The 17,605-nt window shown below is 32.4% G+C and overlaps 1 protein-coding gene across 2 annotated transcripts; it reads left to right on the top strand.

Moving 5' to 3' along the window:
• Positions 1–467: 467 nt before the first annotated feature.
• LOC130621926 (cleavage and polyadenylation specificity factor subunit 2-like) lies at positions 468–16,000 on the top strand. Of its 2 annotated transcripts, none has more exons than XM_057437294.1 (22): positions 468–547; positions 2,515–2,694; positions 2,846–3,005; positions 3,091–3,196; positions 3,519–3,648; positions 4,049–4,164; positions 4,373–4,461; positions 4,544–4,642; positions 5,269–5,336; positions 5,466–5,520; positions 5,762–5,929; positions 6,233–6,345; positions 7,171–7,276; positions 7,550–7,650; positions 8,154–8,248; positions 8,887–8,941; positions 9,036–9,123; positions 9,596–9,736; positions 10,033–10,215; positions 10,305–10,385; positions 11,109–11,162; positions 15,525–16,000. In XM_057437294.1, exons 2-22 carry the CDS (start codon positions 2,546–2,548, stop codon positions 15,615–15,617), a joined length of 2,250 nt encoding a protein of 749 aa, XP_057293277.1. In that variant the 5' UTR covers positions 468–547; positions 2,515–2,545; the 3' UTR covers positions 15,618–16,000. The 2 variants fall into 2 exon arrangements, with proteins under 2 accessions (XP_057293277.1, XP_057293278.1); XM_057437295.1 differs by having other exon boundaries at positions 497–637.
• The last annotated feature ends 1,605 nt before the right edge of the window (positions 16,001–17,605 follow it).

Here is a 17,605-nt window from a genome sequence, read left to right as displayed (position 1 = left end):
AAAATACTACGGATAAAGAAAATTTAGAGAAACAGTAGAGAAGAAAAAACTAAAAATCATTTTTTTTAAAAAAAAAGTTAATTTTAGCGATAAAGTCATTTCTAGTATTTTTGCGAAAATTTATTGTCGGTTGGTCTTTGTTAAAAATTCTGTGCTTTTCATCAACGGCAAAATTCCGATGTTGAAATGAAGCACCCTCGTCCCAGGGGTTTTTGCTCTTTCGATATAAGAAATGACAGCGAAAAATATTTTTTGCTGTCAATTTCTTTTATTGAAAAGGCAAAAATCCCTGAGGACAAGGGCATCGATATGCGTGACTACGAGAAATGAGAAACTGTTACTAATATGAAGAGAATATTTTTCTTCCAAAGTAAAAAATCAGAGCAAACAAAGCTGTGCATGGCCGTCAACAAACTATCCAGCGGGAAAAATTGCCGAAATATTTTTGCCGTGATGATCCTCTCATTTGAGCTCAAAACTGTTCTGCCTCGTTGCCGGCTGTTAAAATACAACATGGCAGCTGAGAAACGTGATAACAACTAATGTGGTATGGTACAAATTTTAAACATTAACTTTATTTTTTTGGGACAATAAAATATAGCAATATGGTAAACTAGTGCTATATTATTATGATGAGGTAAGTGTATCAGTCACTGTTTTTCATAAGGGTAGTCAATACACATTATTTTTTTAAGTATTTCAAGATTTCAAGACTTCTTTGTGTAGTTGTTACAACTCTTGCACTTTGTGACCAGTTAGATTTCCTGGTAGCACTACTGGCATTGAATATTATCAAAGCCTTGGGTTACCTCCCCAGCCATGTAAGGAGAAATATAACAGATAACAGAGGACAGTGTGGGTGCCTATTGGATGTGCAGGGGACAGTTCGGGAGATGACACTAAAAGGGAAACAGTTTCCCATGTTTTATAGGGAAATTCCCATGTCATAACTATTTTTTTTGATTTTAATTTGGGTTTTCCTTTTGGGAAACCGTTACCCATTCTCAGAACCATTTTACGGAATTGCGGAAAGAGGCTATGATAATTTTTTTTCCTTCGGTGAAAATTTGTCTGTTTCTTTGCACAAAGGTATTATTACCACTTTATATAATATATGCATTTAAAATTCTTGCTGGTTCATGGTTGGGTACTTTCTTAATAGCCACATATATACAACTTTTTTGCAAAATTAATAAGATAATTAGATAATTTTATTATATACCATAATACCATAAGTATTATTTTCTTCATATTGGTGATAGAGCCATGCCAGAGTCATTGCAAGCAAACACATATGTACAGTAACACATTACACAAAGAAATTTGGTAACCAGCTATAAATTCATGAAACATGCCACGCATATTTAAAGACTTTATAATGTCTGAAAAGTTATCTTTTATTGTATCTTGTATTAATTAAATAGTCAGGAAAAAAAAACAAATTGATTTTTGCTAAGATTTTTTCAAAGGGAACTTGATCTACTTTTATTATTCATTAATTGTTTCGATTTTTTGAAGTGGTTCTTTCAAAAAAAAAGGGATAAGAAGGGATTTATTTTTCTCGTTGTTATACAAATTATTTCTAGAACTGTTTCTCAATCTTTAAAAGATAAAAAAAGACACCTTTTCAACTTCAGAGTTATATTTTTATCATTTTACTATTCTTTAACCCCAGAACACCCTGAAGCACCCGGTATACAAACAAGATTTACCCCTAAATATTTCAAGTTGAAAAGTTCAACCGTGTCAATTTTGTCAATGTTTTTATCATTCACAACATTTATAGTATGTTAATTTTTTATCATTTTTCTTTCCTGAACTAATTGTTACTAAGTTGCCTTAAACTAACAATATAAAAACTTTAAACATGTTTCAGTTTTATCTATCTACTTAACCATAATGCAAATTTGGTGCACGCAGTTAATATTCCAATCAAATTATTGTTAAACTATAAAAGTTTTGCAATATTTCCCTAAAAATGCACCAGTTTTCCATGAACATGTCTAAAAGCCCTGTATGTTTACTCACAAAATTTAAATGCAAAGGGACATTCAGGTCCCAAGTTATAGGAACGTCAGCAAAAAATTGGCAAAAAAATTATTGTTAATCAATTCGGCTATATAATATCTATGCATCGATAAGGTTTAAATGCACTCCTTAAACAGGTTCAAAATTACCAATGATAGAAAATGTCAAAATTTGCTCTGCTTAAATATGAAATTACAATTATGCAACATAATTAAATCTGAAATTCTTTGAATGTGAACATCTTGACGAACAGAGTTTTTTAAAGATTTAAAAAAACTTGTGAGTCAAATTTTTTAGCTCTATAATATAAGTCCAATATCATTTTATACCTCAGGCTCATTTTAAACTCAAGTTTGCCAAAGTCAGGGAAATTAGTATGTTTTGATACAGGGTGAATTAAATCAATTTGATGCTACTTTGTCAGGGCTAGATAGAGAACATTTTAATACCGTGAACCCTTAAACTACAACAACATTCTATTTTTAGCATGTAGCTGGTGTATATATATAGAACAAACATGACATCTATCATCCATTTTACAGCTCTTTCTGGAGCACAAAATGAAGGGCCTCTGTGTTATTTGTTACAAGTAGATGAATTCAAATTTCTTTTGGATTGTGGATGGGATGAGAATCTTGATCCTAACGTAGTGGACAATATTTGCAGGTTTGTTTTTAGATTTACAGAATTCCTATTAGGATTTAACTTTCCCAATATCCAGATATTTATGCCTTTTATGCAACAGTGTTTTGAGTGTAATAAATGCTAGCACACATTTTTAGTTTTTTTGGTTAATGTAAAAATGTATCTAATATAGGCATGCACATTCTATTGATGCAATTTTACTGACGCACCCTGACATCTACCATATTGGTGCACTACCATATCTAGTTGGAAAATGCAACCTTCACTGTCCGGTGTATGCAACTATTCCTGTATACAAGATGGGACAGATGTTTTTGTACGACTTTTATCAGGTGAGTATAGCCTGCCATTTTGTCATTTTGACACTAATTTTAATGTTCCAGTACTGTGGCTTTTTATGATTTTTTTGTTTTTTAGTCCCACCAAAATTATCAAGAGTTTCCACATTATACCCTAGATGATGTTGATTCTGCTTTTGACAAAATTATTCAGCTGAAATATTCTCAACATGTTAGTCTCAAAGGTAAATATGTAAGATCAGTATAGAGGCACACAATGGTTTACAGCCACACAAACATTTGTCCAGTCTTTCAATTTTTACTAAAAGCTGATTAATCGTTAACTTGTTCAAATCCACTGAAAGATGCTCTTGTAGATATCTTTTCCAGTATTGTACAAAGTGTAATACTAATGAAATTTTTTTATTGAATTAATTTTCTTGTAGGCTGTAGCATTTATATGTATTAACTATACCATTCATTCTATTTGTTTTCAATGTCACCGAATTATCCTAGTAAGAAAATTATGTTTCTCAACTAACTGGGATTTCACTTTTTAACTTGAAGGGCGTGGCCATGGTCTGAGCATTACACCATATGCTGCTGGTCACATGATAGGTGGTACAATGTGGAAGATAATGAAGGAAGGTGAAGAAGATATCATATATGCTGTTGACTATAACCATAAGAAAGAAATGTAAGATGTGATTCTTTATACCCAGAGCAGGGTGGGGGTTTGTTTGAATTTCTTTGTTCTTAATTGGACCTGAGAGATCGTACTATAAAGCACATTGTTATCTCATGTTATGTGCATTACTGTAATTTCACACGCACAATATTTTTAAAACATTATTTAAAATGTAATTTGTGGAAATAAATATACTCAAATTTGTCTCAAATTGTCTTAGAAAATATATTCTTACAACGCTCATAACATTATTAGTATGGAATAAAAAACTTTTCCCTTTTCATATAGTTTTTTGGTTTTTTGTTTTTTCTTTTCATTAGGAAATTGTGGTTTAGGGATAATGCATTCTTTCATACTTTCTTCAGTTTGACTTCTATTGTTACTAAATTTATTTGTATTAAATATATAGTCATTTAAATGGTGCAGTCTTGGAGACTCTAAGCAGACCATCACTTCTCATAACAGATGCATTAACGGTACTTAATGTACAAGCACGAAGACGAGAAAGGGATATACAGCTGATGAGTATGTTATAAATATGTGGACGTTTTACTACTAACATGGATTTATTTGGCAGAGGAAATTATTAAAATAGCAAGAGCTTCTCAAAACTCAAATGCCATTTACCTCCCTAGATTTTTCTAACATTTTTATCCGTTTATCTCAAGTTGGGAAGAAAGTTTTGGTTTTAAAATATTATGAATAATAATACACCCAATTTTCTTTCTTTTAGATACCATTTTATCAGCAGTACGTAAAGATGGGAATGTCTTGCTGGCTGTTGATACTGCTGGTCGCATCTTAGAATTGACACAGTTGCTTGTAAGTAAATCTATTTCAAAGTTTGTTAGCTACTTCTTTATTGGTAGCATTAAAATTCAAGTGATATTCTTCTTCATAATAGGACCAGTTGTGGCGATCAAAGGATTCTGGGTTATGTGCATACTCATTAGCTATTCTAAATAATGTCAGTTATAATGTAGTGGAATTTGCAAAAAGTCAAGTAAGTCATTTTTTTAATAGATTTAAATATATACCCACACAAGCTTATTGTTTGTTACGTAGAAAGGATTACATTGTTACAAGCATTTTGTAAAACCTTGACAAAGGAGCCATGAACGTGTTAATGCCAAACAAATTTAATTTTTCTTTATGTTTTCTATTTATGTGTATGATTTTCTATGATTAAGTGAGGCTAAAATAATGTATTAGGCCTACAAGGGATTGTGTGAAAATATTGCAGAATTAAGGAAAGGGATGTAAAAAGTCTATGTTGCAAATGGGTAGTAAACAAGTAATTCTATCAAAGGAGGTAATAAGGGCACAAACTATTTAACACAAATCTCCATAATAAACATTCTTTTTACAGACATAAAGATTGCAGGTACTGTTAGCTGCTAACATGTAAAATATCAGTAAAAATAATAAACGGACATAGCTCTCACTGAGAAACATTTTTTAAGTTATAAGAGGAATGTTCTATGGATTCAAAAAACACAACTATGTCTCTTATAAACAAAGGAAAGAGTAAAACTTGATCAGTCAAGACAACAAAAATGCCACTACTAATGCTGCACAAAAGATTTCGTTTGTTGCAGATAAAAGTATGTAAACTAATCAAATTTTTAGGTTGAATGGATGAGCGATCGTATGATGAAAACATTTGAAACTGCACGATCAAACCCATTTGCTTTTAAGTAAGCTTTTGTAATTTCTTATGTCTTTGTATTTGAAATAAACTAAGAAACACCAAATAATTGTAAATTTATTGTGCTAAGTGGAAAACCAACAAACACATTATAACGATATATGCTTTGTTTATTTAGAAATATTACCCAATGCCACACAATGAAAGATCTTGAACAGATTTCATCACCAAAGGTATCTAAATGTTCTTGACATTGAGTTTGAGAACTGCTAAATTCCCATACAATTTCAGTTTACAATGTTGTTACAATGATAAAACGACTTTTATGGATGTCAATCATCCTAAATGTTTTTTTCTCAAGTTACAAAATAGAAAAAAGTTTAGCTCTTCTTTGGTGTATTACCTAATATACTATACTTATATTGTATATATTCATAATGCAGATTTTTTAGCGTCTCAGTTACCTCCATGTAGGTTGTGCTAGCCAGTACCGCAGATTTAAACAGTGGTTTCTCACGAGAGTTGTTCATCGAATGGGCGTCCAATCCAAAAAATAGTGTCATCTTTACATATAAAACTGCTCCTGGATCCTTAGCCAGAACATTAATTGACAATCCTAACATAGGAGTTGTTGAATTAGACGTACGTATGTTGTTGGTATCTACTTAGCATAATTTACTAAATCTGATAGGCAAACAAGGTTTATTGGAACCTTTTTATTTAATAGGTAGGATTACAAGGGCAATTATTCCCCCTTAAAAGTTTTCAAAAATCTTAGTAACTCAAAATCTTCATCAAAATAATAAAAATTTAGCTTTTTAACCTTAAAAAAATGTTAAATTTCTTATTTTGTTTAACATATTTACTTTTGTGCTCTGTTTAAAGCATGGTCACCCTAGATAATTTCTCTTTGTATATATTTTCAACTGATCCATGTTACACTAGGTTGCACATAAAGTGAAATTGGAAGGAGCTGAATTAGCACAATATTTAGAAGTTGAAAAGGAAAAGGCAAGACAATTAAAATTGACTCGCAAATCCATAGAATCAGAAAGCAGGTTAGTCTAGTCGATGTTCGTTTTTTCATGGTATTTATTTTCTCCTTCTAAATTTTATACTTGTTATTTGTTAATTTTAAAAGATCCTTGTCATGTCGAAAATTGAATTTAGTGTTTAGCGAAGGTTCTCTGTAATTAAACTGATTTAGCAGGTTTTGAATTTTACTGTTGTTGTTGTTGTTGTTGTTGTTGTTGTTGTTGTTGTTGTTACTATCTCGCTTGCGAGGATAGTATTGCTTTTAAACTCCTAACTACGTCCGAAATGGGTGATTTCTACGTCATCAATGAGTTTTTTTGCGAAAATTTTCTTTTAAGAAAAACTGCCTTCCACGCTACGACGCCTTAGCCAACTATAACCTATTACGCCTTGAGCAAAAATGTTTAATTCAACGACTTTTATATTAATCATTTGTAAAATCGGTTCGACGGCTGGCGAATTATGCCGCTGAACGCACAATGATTTATAGACGCGAAATACAAAAGTTTTTTAGAATTTTTTTGCAAAATGATTTCTTTTAACAAAATAAAGTTGTGTTTTGGTGTTGAAGTTCTAAGAATAATCCTATTGAATTTTCCCATTATAAGGATTTCATAAGAATTTTTTAGTGCTGTTTCGGGAAATGGCCAATGGCTCTCAGAGATATGTGACCTAAAAACCTGTTATCTCAGTTTTGTCAACACATTTATGTGTAGCACCATAATCTTGCCTGCGTTTTAAGATTTCAGAAGTTATTGGTTGTTGTGCTTAAGCAATCACTCATATAACTTCCCTCAGTATTTTACAAATGTTCTTCTACTTTAACATGTCATTTACCTTTTTTATAGACACGAAAATGTTTTTAAAGAAGAAAGCGAGAGTGAAGATGAAAATGAAGATGCAACAATGAATGCAACTAAATCGAAATATGATCTCATGTTGACTGATGAAAAGGTAGGATAGTCTCTTTGGATATCAAATCTAGTGTAGTTATTCATCCAGGCTATGCACTAAATTTATGGATATAAAAGTGGGCTTTTAAAATGTAGTACACTATACAACATTTTTAGTGGTTGGTTGGTTAATGGTTGAAAACTCCAGACGATAATAGTGTCGTTTTAAAATATAGCGTGCTTGTGTTATGTTGTTAGAGAACTTTTGGAAATTGTTATTATAATTACTGTTTTTCCTATTACTTTTTTATTTTATGTTATACCTTTTTATTAGCTTCGTCACAAAAGCAGTTTTTTTAAGCAAGCGAAAATTTATCCAATGTTTCCCTACAAAGAAGAACGTTTGAAGTGGGATGATTATGGAGAAATTATCAAGTACGTCCACACAAATTTTTCAACTGCTACTAAAGAGTCAAAAACCAGTACAAACCTTACCTTCAGGGAACTAAGTTTCGCTGGAAAGTTTTTTTAAAATAAAACCTAATTTTCGAGAAGTTAGAAAGCCCTAATATTTCGCGAGTGTTAAATTCGCGAATTTCGCGAAAAAGAAGTTTAATTACATTTTTTTTTTAATTTATATCGTTATTCAAAAGGCTTTTGTGCAGGTTGTGTAGTTGTGGTTAGATCAGAGATATAATTAAGGTAAATGATTTTTCAAAAAGAAAAAAAAAATTTTTCGTGAATTTTGCGAATAACGAATTTCCTAGTAATTTTAGTGAGAACTAATTATCGCAAAATTGACAAAATCGCGCGAAATTCGTGAAATTTAATTCTGGTAAAAATTAATTTCCTTAAGATATTTGTTCTCGATGTTATAATATTTTTGTCTTTTTTGACTTTTAAAGGCAACTGAAATTGTTGTTGATTTTGTTTTGTAGACCAGAAGACTACATGATCACTGAACCTACAACATTAGAAGAAGAAGTACCAGAGAGTAAGTTTCAAGACATTAAAGAAGACATGGAAGTGTTAGGTAGGTACAGCAAACTGTCTGAAATGATGAAATTATGTTTTTCTGTAAGAAGTTGTTTAGAAAAAAGTTTACTGAATCGTGCCAAGTATAAATTCTAAAAAATTAAAAAGAATCATTATTTGGTTAAATCTAAATATTCGAAATATAGCGAGAAAATCGTATTTCGAATTAGTTAGTTTTCATGTGTGGCATTTATGTCCGGGCTTATTCTAAACATACTTAGTAAATTTTAGAAGTAGTTGGAAATATTTTAAATACAACCAGTTGCTACGTTTCCGAACACGTAGGTAACAAAGTTGTTGCTTTTTTTTTTGGAGAGGAAGGGGGGGGGGGGGGGGAGGTAGAGGGTGAGGATGATATAGTTTCTACCCATGAGGCTAACATAGTTGACTTTGAAAGTTGGAAAATTTCGCAAACTGAACTGTTTAGATCATCTAAAAACGATGTAGTTTGTGTTCTGTAATAAAATCCCATTGTTGGTTGTGGTAATTAAAGAAAAGAGATGATGTTTTCCCCCATTTTCATTTGTTTGGGGTGGGAGGACCATCCCTCCCTCTAACCCTAGTAGATACTGGCATGGTTTCTTTTACATTTTATTATCTATTTATTTACGTATTTATTAATTTCTCTTTTAACAGAAATGAAGGAGATTCCAACGAAAAGTGTAATGAAGAAAGTCACAGTTGATGTCAGGTAAGATTATGTTTACTTGACTGTAATATGCTTCACTAGCACTCCTTCGCAGAGCCTGCTTTGTTTGATTATATAATTGGTGACCAACTTTTAGATGTCAAATAACATATATTGATTTCGAAGGACGTTCTGATGGAGAGTCTGTTAAAAGAATTCTCACGTTGGTGAAACCAAGGCAACTTGTAAGTTATGACCCTGCTCACTTTCATCTCCTTGATGTCTTTGTTGTATGCGCAATGATATTTCCGCATTTCTCATATTCCTTTTTTAATTTATATCTCGTATGAGTATCCACTTTTTAATAGCATAATTTTTTATATATATTAAGAAAGACGCTGCTTCGGTATGCAGTTTTAATTACGCATGATATTAATTGGTTCGAGCACAATTTCCCGTTGGGTGCGCAAAAGAAGTTATGAATTTTTTGCCTCTAAGCAGACATTACAAAAGCGACCAAACACTGTTTAAATATGTTTTGAGAACAAAAAATATTATTATTATTATTGAAATTTTTTACCCAGGATAGCCTCTTCAGTTTCTATTGGTTCTGCTATCAACGAGGGTCCTGTCAAAGGGCTTTCCCTGAAAAGTCACTGGCATGCCAGATTAATCCTCGATTCTCAATACAAAATTTACAGGTGTCATTTTCTTTAGATAGTTGTGCATGGTACACGAAAAGCTACCAAAGCACTATCCGAATACTGTCGCTCCAGTAATACAATGAATGTTTCACGAATATTCACCCCGAAAGAAAATGAAATGGTGGACGCTACTAGGGAAAGTCATATATATCAAGTAAAAAAGTTTTCTGCCGTTCCTTATCTAAAATGACTGAATTAATACTGCTGTGTAAGGGACTAAATATTGTATATGAGTTTAGTAGGTTCATAATTGGGATTGGTCCTGAGTATTGTTTCTGACCATTGAACATTGGCAGGTCATAAATTAGACCTCGTTTATCAGAGCTTTCACTCCTCTTGATCTCACATTTGCTTTTTCTCTGGTAGCAATCTTCGTAGTTGTCGTATAAAAGTTGTTACACGTATGAAACAGCGAGAAATTCCTTGCTAATATCTATACTGTGTTTTCAGGTGAAATTAAAAGATTCGTTGGTCAGCTCTCTAAAATTTGCCACTGCTCAAGACACGGAGTTAGCATGGGTAGATGGCCAACTGGTGATGGAGGAGAGGGGAGAAAAGTTTGATAAAATGGAGACTGATGAATATAAAAGCAAAGATGTCGTACCAGTGTTGGAACAACTGCCCCCAGAACTGGTAGGACATATCATCATCTTTGTTCGTACATTTTTCGCTCTTCCTTCTGTCTGTTCGCTGGTTTGCTGATTCAATTTTTATTTATTTAGATACCCAGTCACACCACGGTTTTTATCGATGAACCAAGATTAAGTGATTTTAAACAAGTACTCACTAAATCTGGGATACAGGTATGTAGCCTTTCTTAATCATTTGCTGGAAAGAGAAAGGAAGCGTAACTTCACAACCAATGAAAAAAATTGACATAACAGATACGGCATATTGAAAAATGCTTCGTTAATGTAATGTAGTATTATGTAGTGACGATGTAGTGTTTTATGTGTCACTTAACATTGCTTCTTCAACGTCCCTTGAAACACAGGGTATGTTCACAATTTTCAGGTTGTTGTTATTCCGAATTAATTTTTGTTTCGGGTTGTTTCGTGTGCACGCTGCGTTTGGTACGACCCGGGAAATAAAACAGAATCAATCCGCTCCGGTGTCTTAAGTAGCATGTTTTTCGATCCGGAATGAGCATTTTAGGCAAAGTGTAAATAATTCATTACAGAAAAATTTAAAATGGCGGAAAAGCAATGTTAGCATAAACTGATTTTGTTATTTTCCTAACTGGCTATTTAACGCATTTTTTTTGTTCCTAGTGTGGAAACCCTGATTCGAAATACATTTGGCTCGGAACAAAAACCAATTCGAAAAATAAGACTTAAAATTTTTTATGATGGACGTTTGCAAGGGCAGCTCATTAACATCCTTATTAAAGAAACGGTCGTTTGTTAAAGAGGCGTTCGTTTATGTTGGCGTCCTTTATTTTCGTGGTCTGTTTATTAGTCATGCATGAAAACTTTTGTCTATCACAAAATTTATCTTGATTTTTAAATACTTTGTTCTTGATACAGGCTGAATTCGCTGGTGGTGTTCTTGTCTGTAATAATATCGTCGCCGTAAAAAGAGTAAGTGAATATTCAAATAGTTTTATCCCTTTCTTTCTGAATTCGTTTGTTTTCCTGTAAGTCCGATTCCCTCCCTAGCATATCTTGTAATTCTCCCCTGTGAGTTCTGTTTTCTTCCGTGTAAGTCCTGTATCTTTCCCCTGTAAGTTTCTGCTTGGATCTTTTGAGATAATCACGGTATTTTTCTTGCTGCAGTCACATATTAAGTTTTCAACTTTTAACCTTTTCAACTACAACTTGGCGGGAGATATTTTCCTTCAACACTTTGTGAGTCGTTAATTATTTAACATGCGTGCGGGACATGTAAGAAATAATATGAACTCTGCAAATTGCTTGAAAATGTGAGTGTTTAAATTATTGTTACGCGTTAATCCTGTTAACAAAGAGGGTAATGAAATAAGTATTTGAGAATCTGGTTACACGAAAATATCCTAATAAAAATTGCAGCACACAACATGAAATGATACAGCAGTGGTATCAACCTCGACTTCGCATGCATGCATTCATGCATGACATTTTATAAGCAACTTGTTTATAAGCAAGTGGTCTGAACAACTTTAGTACTGGGTTATTTTTTTTATTCTGTATTTATAAGCGCCTATTTAGTTTCGAAGTATATGGTACAGGTGTAGCTATATATATCTATATTATAATACCCGTATACGTCTGTCTGTCTGTCTGTCACGCAAAATGGTAGCTTAGCTGCGCGAGTAGCAAGACGCACGCAATGCGGTACAAAAACGACGGGCGAACCCGTGGATTTTCCACGGGCTAACGACTAGTCCTGTGTAAATATTTGGAATAATAATAATAGCTTTCCGATATATAAAAGATGACGGCGAAATATTCTGGAGATGAGTGTGAAAAAATGACATACCGGTTCCAGGCCATGAAAAAGATCAAGTGTTCTTAGTAATTAATAACTCTGCAAAAATCTTATGGGGAGTGGACCATATTCTTTAGGTAAAAATACATTGTGGTGTTTCGTGATCTTTTTCAACACACACTTTACCGAAATTTATACCGGACTGGTCATTATTGGTAAAATGAACACGTGTTCGCCATGTATACTTCTATACTAGACAAAAGCTGTAAAATTGCGGACCAGATTTTTAAATTTAGTTGTGAAAAAAGGTTTCGGACCACGTGCGGAGAAGTGTTAAGTGCAAAAAAAGTGTCAAAATGCAGAAGGGAAGTGTGAGAGTACAGAAGAGAACCATTACTTCATGTTCACTTCTTATTGATTTCTCGTGTATCCTTTATCTTCACTTTCGTTAGCTACTTACGCATAAGAGTTTGTGTACACCTTAGCGTAAAGCTTATTTCTCATTTCGAAACAAGTTAATTTTATATGAAGAGCTCTAAAAGTTACGTAGGAATTTGTATTTTTTTGAAAGATCTTGATCGATTCTTAAGACTTCAAAGTGCCACTAATTTTGCATGACATTATCAAGTAGCTCCGGATAAGGTCTTGTGTTTGACAGTTTTACTACGGCATATAGGGTTATAAATGTTATCAGTCATTCAGTTGGGCGTTTTAAATTATAATTATAATTATGGTTAATAACAGAAATTAGTAGATTTCGATGTCATAAATTTACATAAATAGCAAAACTTTAAAGCCCTATATCTCAAAAACCAATAAGGATTTTACAAAAAGGACATCTTTTCAAGCTTTTTCGTATGAATTCAACTTGTTTTTGAGTAGTAGGTAAACTTCAAATTAGGAAGGAGCTTGGGAAGCCTACGCAACAAATGTATTTGAAAAACAAAATCTGTCACGTCAAGAAACAACGGTAAAGTTGACGTTGTGTTTACGACACATGTCGGCGGCGTCAACAAAATTTTTTTTAGCCTTAAGTGACGTAGGTGTTATTCTTTACAAACCAAACAAGAAGAATTTTCTTTCATTCGCGCTAATGTTGACTTAATGGTTTCTCACTTCATCTTTCATGTGAAAAGTTATTCGAGAAGGTTTCCTTTCCGTATTTGTAAAGCATACTTTTATCGTCTGTCCCCCCTGATTGATTGAAAAGTTTACATGAAGAGTGTTTAGTTTTGTTCTTCTGTGGATGGAGAACGCAAACATATGAGAGACACGTGATTTCTTTGTTGTGTTTGTTTTTCACTGCTTTTCAAATTAAATCTTAAAAAAAACAAGACTTGTTTCGTCACTTTAGTACTCAGGCCCTTATTGTCATGATTTATTGTTTCTTCATAACAAAAGGTATTTTAAAAATTAATAAAATGATTTAAAAGAAAGAATGTTTGACAGCTATCTGCTGACATGTTTCGGCTTGACTTGTGACTTCGATCAGGATAACGTACTCAGTTTTTTTTTTCCAAAGTCACCCTAGCAAAAGGAATTATATTTTTACTGCAGAATTTATTTTTCAGAAGATTTCTTTTACTTCGTTGTCAGAGCGAATTAAACCAGAGAACAGTCCACAATACCACAGTTGGCCTATGAAAACTTCTTAACAATGCTATGTTGATTAACAAGAAGAATGTCATTTGTGAGGCTTCCAGCTATGTAGTTACAAAGAGGATTAGGGCGAAGTTCGTCAAGCATTTTCTTTGCTACAATACCTTTCCTTTGTTATTGTTTTGACACCAATTATTGCAAATTTCGAGAGCAGAACTGTGAATTCATGTTGGCTGGAATTATAGTAGCTTCTCTGCGTTAATGAAGACGAAATTTTGATGTAGTCGAGATCTTTCCTTCCGAGGAGAATTTCTTTTCGTAGCCACGTGATCTAATATATTTCATATTTGTTATTTTCATGCAAAGGTTGAATTTCTTATTTATCCACATCACTTGATGGTCCAGAATTGCTGTGTGATGTTTAGCATTGAGCAATACGCCAGAGACCTATCAAATTCTTTCTATAAAAGAAAAATACTTATTTTCATTAAATCTACCCCCGGTATCGCTGCTGGGTTTTGTTGTTTTTGAAAATGTCAATAAAGACCACACGAGTAAAGAATTTTTAAAAAAATAGGAAATCATCGAAATAATTAATATACCTACTATCGCTATGCTACCATTTTGGTGAACCGGTTTTCACTTATAAATTTGCTGCAATACTCACGTAAAACTGAATAAGCTTTGCTTCAACATATAGCATGTGGAAACCAGCCATGCGTTATTAATTAGTTTGTGGTATTAGGTCTTGTACATATTTCTGCAAACCTAATAACGTCCAGTTTATACGATCTTTTTTAAATTAAATTTAGTCAGTTTTATAAAATAGTTTAAATTTTAAAGTATAAAAGGTTCACGAGAGATGTCGTATGCTTTCAGTTTATTTAATAATAATGTTTTACCATGATTAGACATGCTGTTTTGTTCTGAAATCTTGTTATCTTGTTTTTTTCCTCCTCTATTGCTTTCATTGTTTTTCAGCTTAGCCGATTCTGACATGCTTTTATATGCAATATTTGTCAATAAGATATTTTAATTAGGCTTTCGCGTCTTGGCATGTTTCTCTGTTGCATGTGCTGGCCACCATTTAATTATAACTTCGTCACAACAGGAGTAACATTTGTTCACTGCGCCTCGCTGCTAACATGGTTAATAAAATTGTTTGGTTTGCTAAGAACTGCTTCGCGCGTATTTAATTTCCATTGCATCACGTGTGGGAACAAGTTCCTCTTGCAAATTCCGCGTAGTTAATTTGTTCCCAGGGAAAAAAAAAGAATTAGGTAATCCAATCTCTTCATTTTAAGACTGCAAGGCTTAAAAGTCATTGTTTTAAACTACCTATATTTTTTGTTATGCTAGCTAACGAGGTCTAATATGCGTCTTATGTGAAGTGATTAGCACCATTGCATATTTTCTTAATCTGGTTTTGTTTTTTAATTTTTCCTGTTGTATATATAAATATAAATAAAAATATACATGATTCTTCATATATAAATCCTCCCCTCCTGCGTTTAATAAGGCGCATGCGCATAATCAAGATCCAAAAACACTTTAACAATAACAATTTCCTAACTGCTTTGTTTTCTTTGATTAAAAAATTACGAAATGGCGGCATTTATCATTTAGTTAAAAAGCGACAAATTAAGTCTAAAGTACCTATTCTTAATAAGCGATTCTAATGACAGCTTTCCTTACCGCTGTTCACAAAGAACTTTAAAACTGTTCTTTATGTGTGCATCCATCTTTTTACCTTTTTGTTGTTTGTTCTCACTGTTATTACCACTATTTCCAGGGAAATTGTTATTGTAATAACAAGGTGACAGAAAATTAGAACATTCTGCTTGCCTTTAATCGTATTTAGCTTTCGTTCTTCACGTCATTTCAATTTTTGTGGTTTATCGAAATGAGATGACAAAAACTAAATCTTTCTTTTGCAGAATGAACAAGGTAAAATCACTGTGGAAGGAGGTTTATGTGAAGAATATTATCAAATCCGTGACTTGTTATACGAACAGTATGCCATAGTTTAAGTTGCTGTTCGCTGTTGACTGCTGTCAGAAAAATCACAGTTTGGTTAAAGTACTCGTCCCTACTTGAAAAAGTACGTTACCATGGAAACGTTAAATCGAATTGAGCGTACTGAGGGCAACGTGAAAGCATGCATACATGGCGCCTAAATACAAGCTGTATATACTTTTCGAAAGAATTTCTAAAACTATGAAAAAGTTATTCTAAAAAGACATTTTGTCATGATTTTCGTGTGACTGATATATGAACCGTCTTGTTTCGCACTGATCTGTTATTTCTTTTGAACATTCAAACATTTGTTAACTTATTCTTTAAATAGACGAGTGTAATCGGAAAACACAGTATAAAGGAGTGTTTTGTTTTAATATATTGAAAAAAATTTTCACTGTGTTTACCTCTTGCGATTTCTCCTCGGAGAGAAATCCGTGTCGGAAATGAAAAAAAAAAGATGTTTTGTGTTTTTCTTTCTGAAATAGTTTTTCCAGTTCATCTTTAAAAATTTCTGAAATTTTTTAGACATTGAAACGAATTCTGGAGTCTAATCGTTCGACTAACAAGATTATTATTTTCATGTCAATCTGGCGATTAAAAACGATCTGGCTTAGTCCTGAAGAAATTTAAATTTAAGGTTTTTTTTCAGGTTTTACGCTTGAGTAATTATGAAAATAAGTGTAGTCCTCCGAATTCAAAGCGGTTTTTATTAAGATTTGTCATCCACTATAATTAGTATCTTTTCCCAAAAGCAATTCACAAGTTTGTTGTTGCTTTTGGTCGATTTTAAGAGGAAACCGCTGCCTCTTTGTTTTCCCAATTTTCTAGTTTTCGTATGAGGAAAAGAATTTTCGTCAGAAATGCGGAAAAAATTTTAAGACCTACTTTTTAATTCGATAGGATTGTGCAACTAAAAGATATACGGTTTCATTTTGAAAATTTCATTTTTTTGTATTTTTTTCCTTACGCAACAAGTTTTTTATTTACATAAAACTTCATTAAAAGTGGAGAAAAGATCTCGCATCAACAACAAAAAAATTTTTTTTTCTTTTCCATCCCAATCTACATACCTCGAAGATTAAAAGAGTTTTTTGTCTTAAAATATATTTCAACAATTTCTCATAATTACATCTCGCATTCAAATTACTTTCAATAGAGTATAAAGATGACTTTGTCAGCGATTGCAATAGAAAAATAATGCTTTTTACTGTCACCAAAGGAATTCAATTCCTTTATCGTCTTTTTTTTTCAATTTAATCTTTAATCGGTAATGACTTTTAATAGACATGAGACGAAAAGTTATCACTTTTTCTTCTTTGTTTCCTATTAAATAGTCATCAGTTTTTATTTGTTATTGAAAACCACCCAACATAATAAAATCAAAAAAACAGACCGGAGTTGAATTCATTTTTGATGTCAAGTGCTTTTCTTTATATTTCATGCACTTTAGTCAGAACTAAAGTTTTTAAATTTTTTATTGTTAGTTAATTCTTTGGTTTACTTCGTGATTCATTATCTTTCAAACCCTGTAAAATATACCACCCAAAAGTTGACTAAATCGTTCTTCTTGTAGTCACGTGACTAATATAATTTTTTCGGTATACTATTTTTGTTAGTCCCAATGGTAGTCTAGTATATTAATTAACTGCTTGGAAAATGTTTTAGCAGAAGGCGCGAAATGCGGCATAAATATAGGTATTTTTTTTCCTAAAAGAAAGAAATTTTGTATAAATTTATTTTATCAGATTATTGTATTTGATCTATTTAATATCAACAACTTTTCAAAAATTATCTAAGCCCACGAAGTGTTTGAGTTTCAAAAAAGTTCTCACCGTGAAAAAACCACGTGATTAGAAAAATTACTTCACAAGATCATATTTTCATCCCGTTTATTCAAACGAAATGACATTAAAATAACAATATTGATGTTTTCATTTCAGAAGTCTAGATAAACTTTCTTTTTTGTTTTTTTAATCTGGTCTGTGAATTGATTGCGGAT

Source organism: Hydractinia symbiolongicarpus, chromosome 12 (assembly GCF_029227915.1).
Source record: "Hydractinia symbiolongicarpus strain clone_291-10 chromosome 12, HSymV2.1, whole genome shotgun sequence".
NCBI lineage: Eukaryota > Metazoa > Cnidaria > Hydrozoa > Anthoathecata > Hydractiniidae > Hydractinia > Hydractinia symbiolongicarpus.
The sequence above is the reverse complement of the archived record's forward strand: the minus strand, read 5'-3'. Positions and strand labels throughout refer to the sequence as shown.

Bases quoted from the DNA above. Each gene is read 5' to 3' on its own strand.
- LOC130621926 (XM_057437294.1), top strand. From the start codon at position 2,546: ATGACATCTATCATCCATTTTACAGCTCTTTCTGGAGCACAAAATGAA. The intron at 8,942-9,035 runs GTAAGATTATGT...ACCAACTTTTAG, and splicing joins AAAGTCACAGTTGATGTCAG to ATGTCAAATAACATATATTG. The intron at 9,737-10,032 runs GTAAAAAAGTTT...CTGTGTTTTCAG, and splicing joins GGGAAAGTCATATATATCAA to GTGAAATTAAAAGATTCGTT.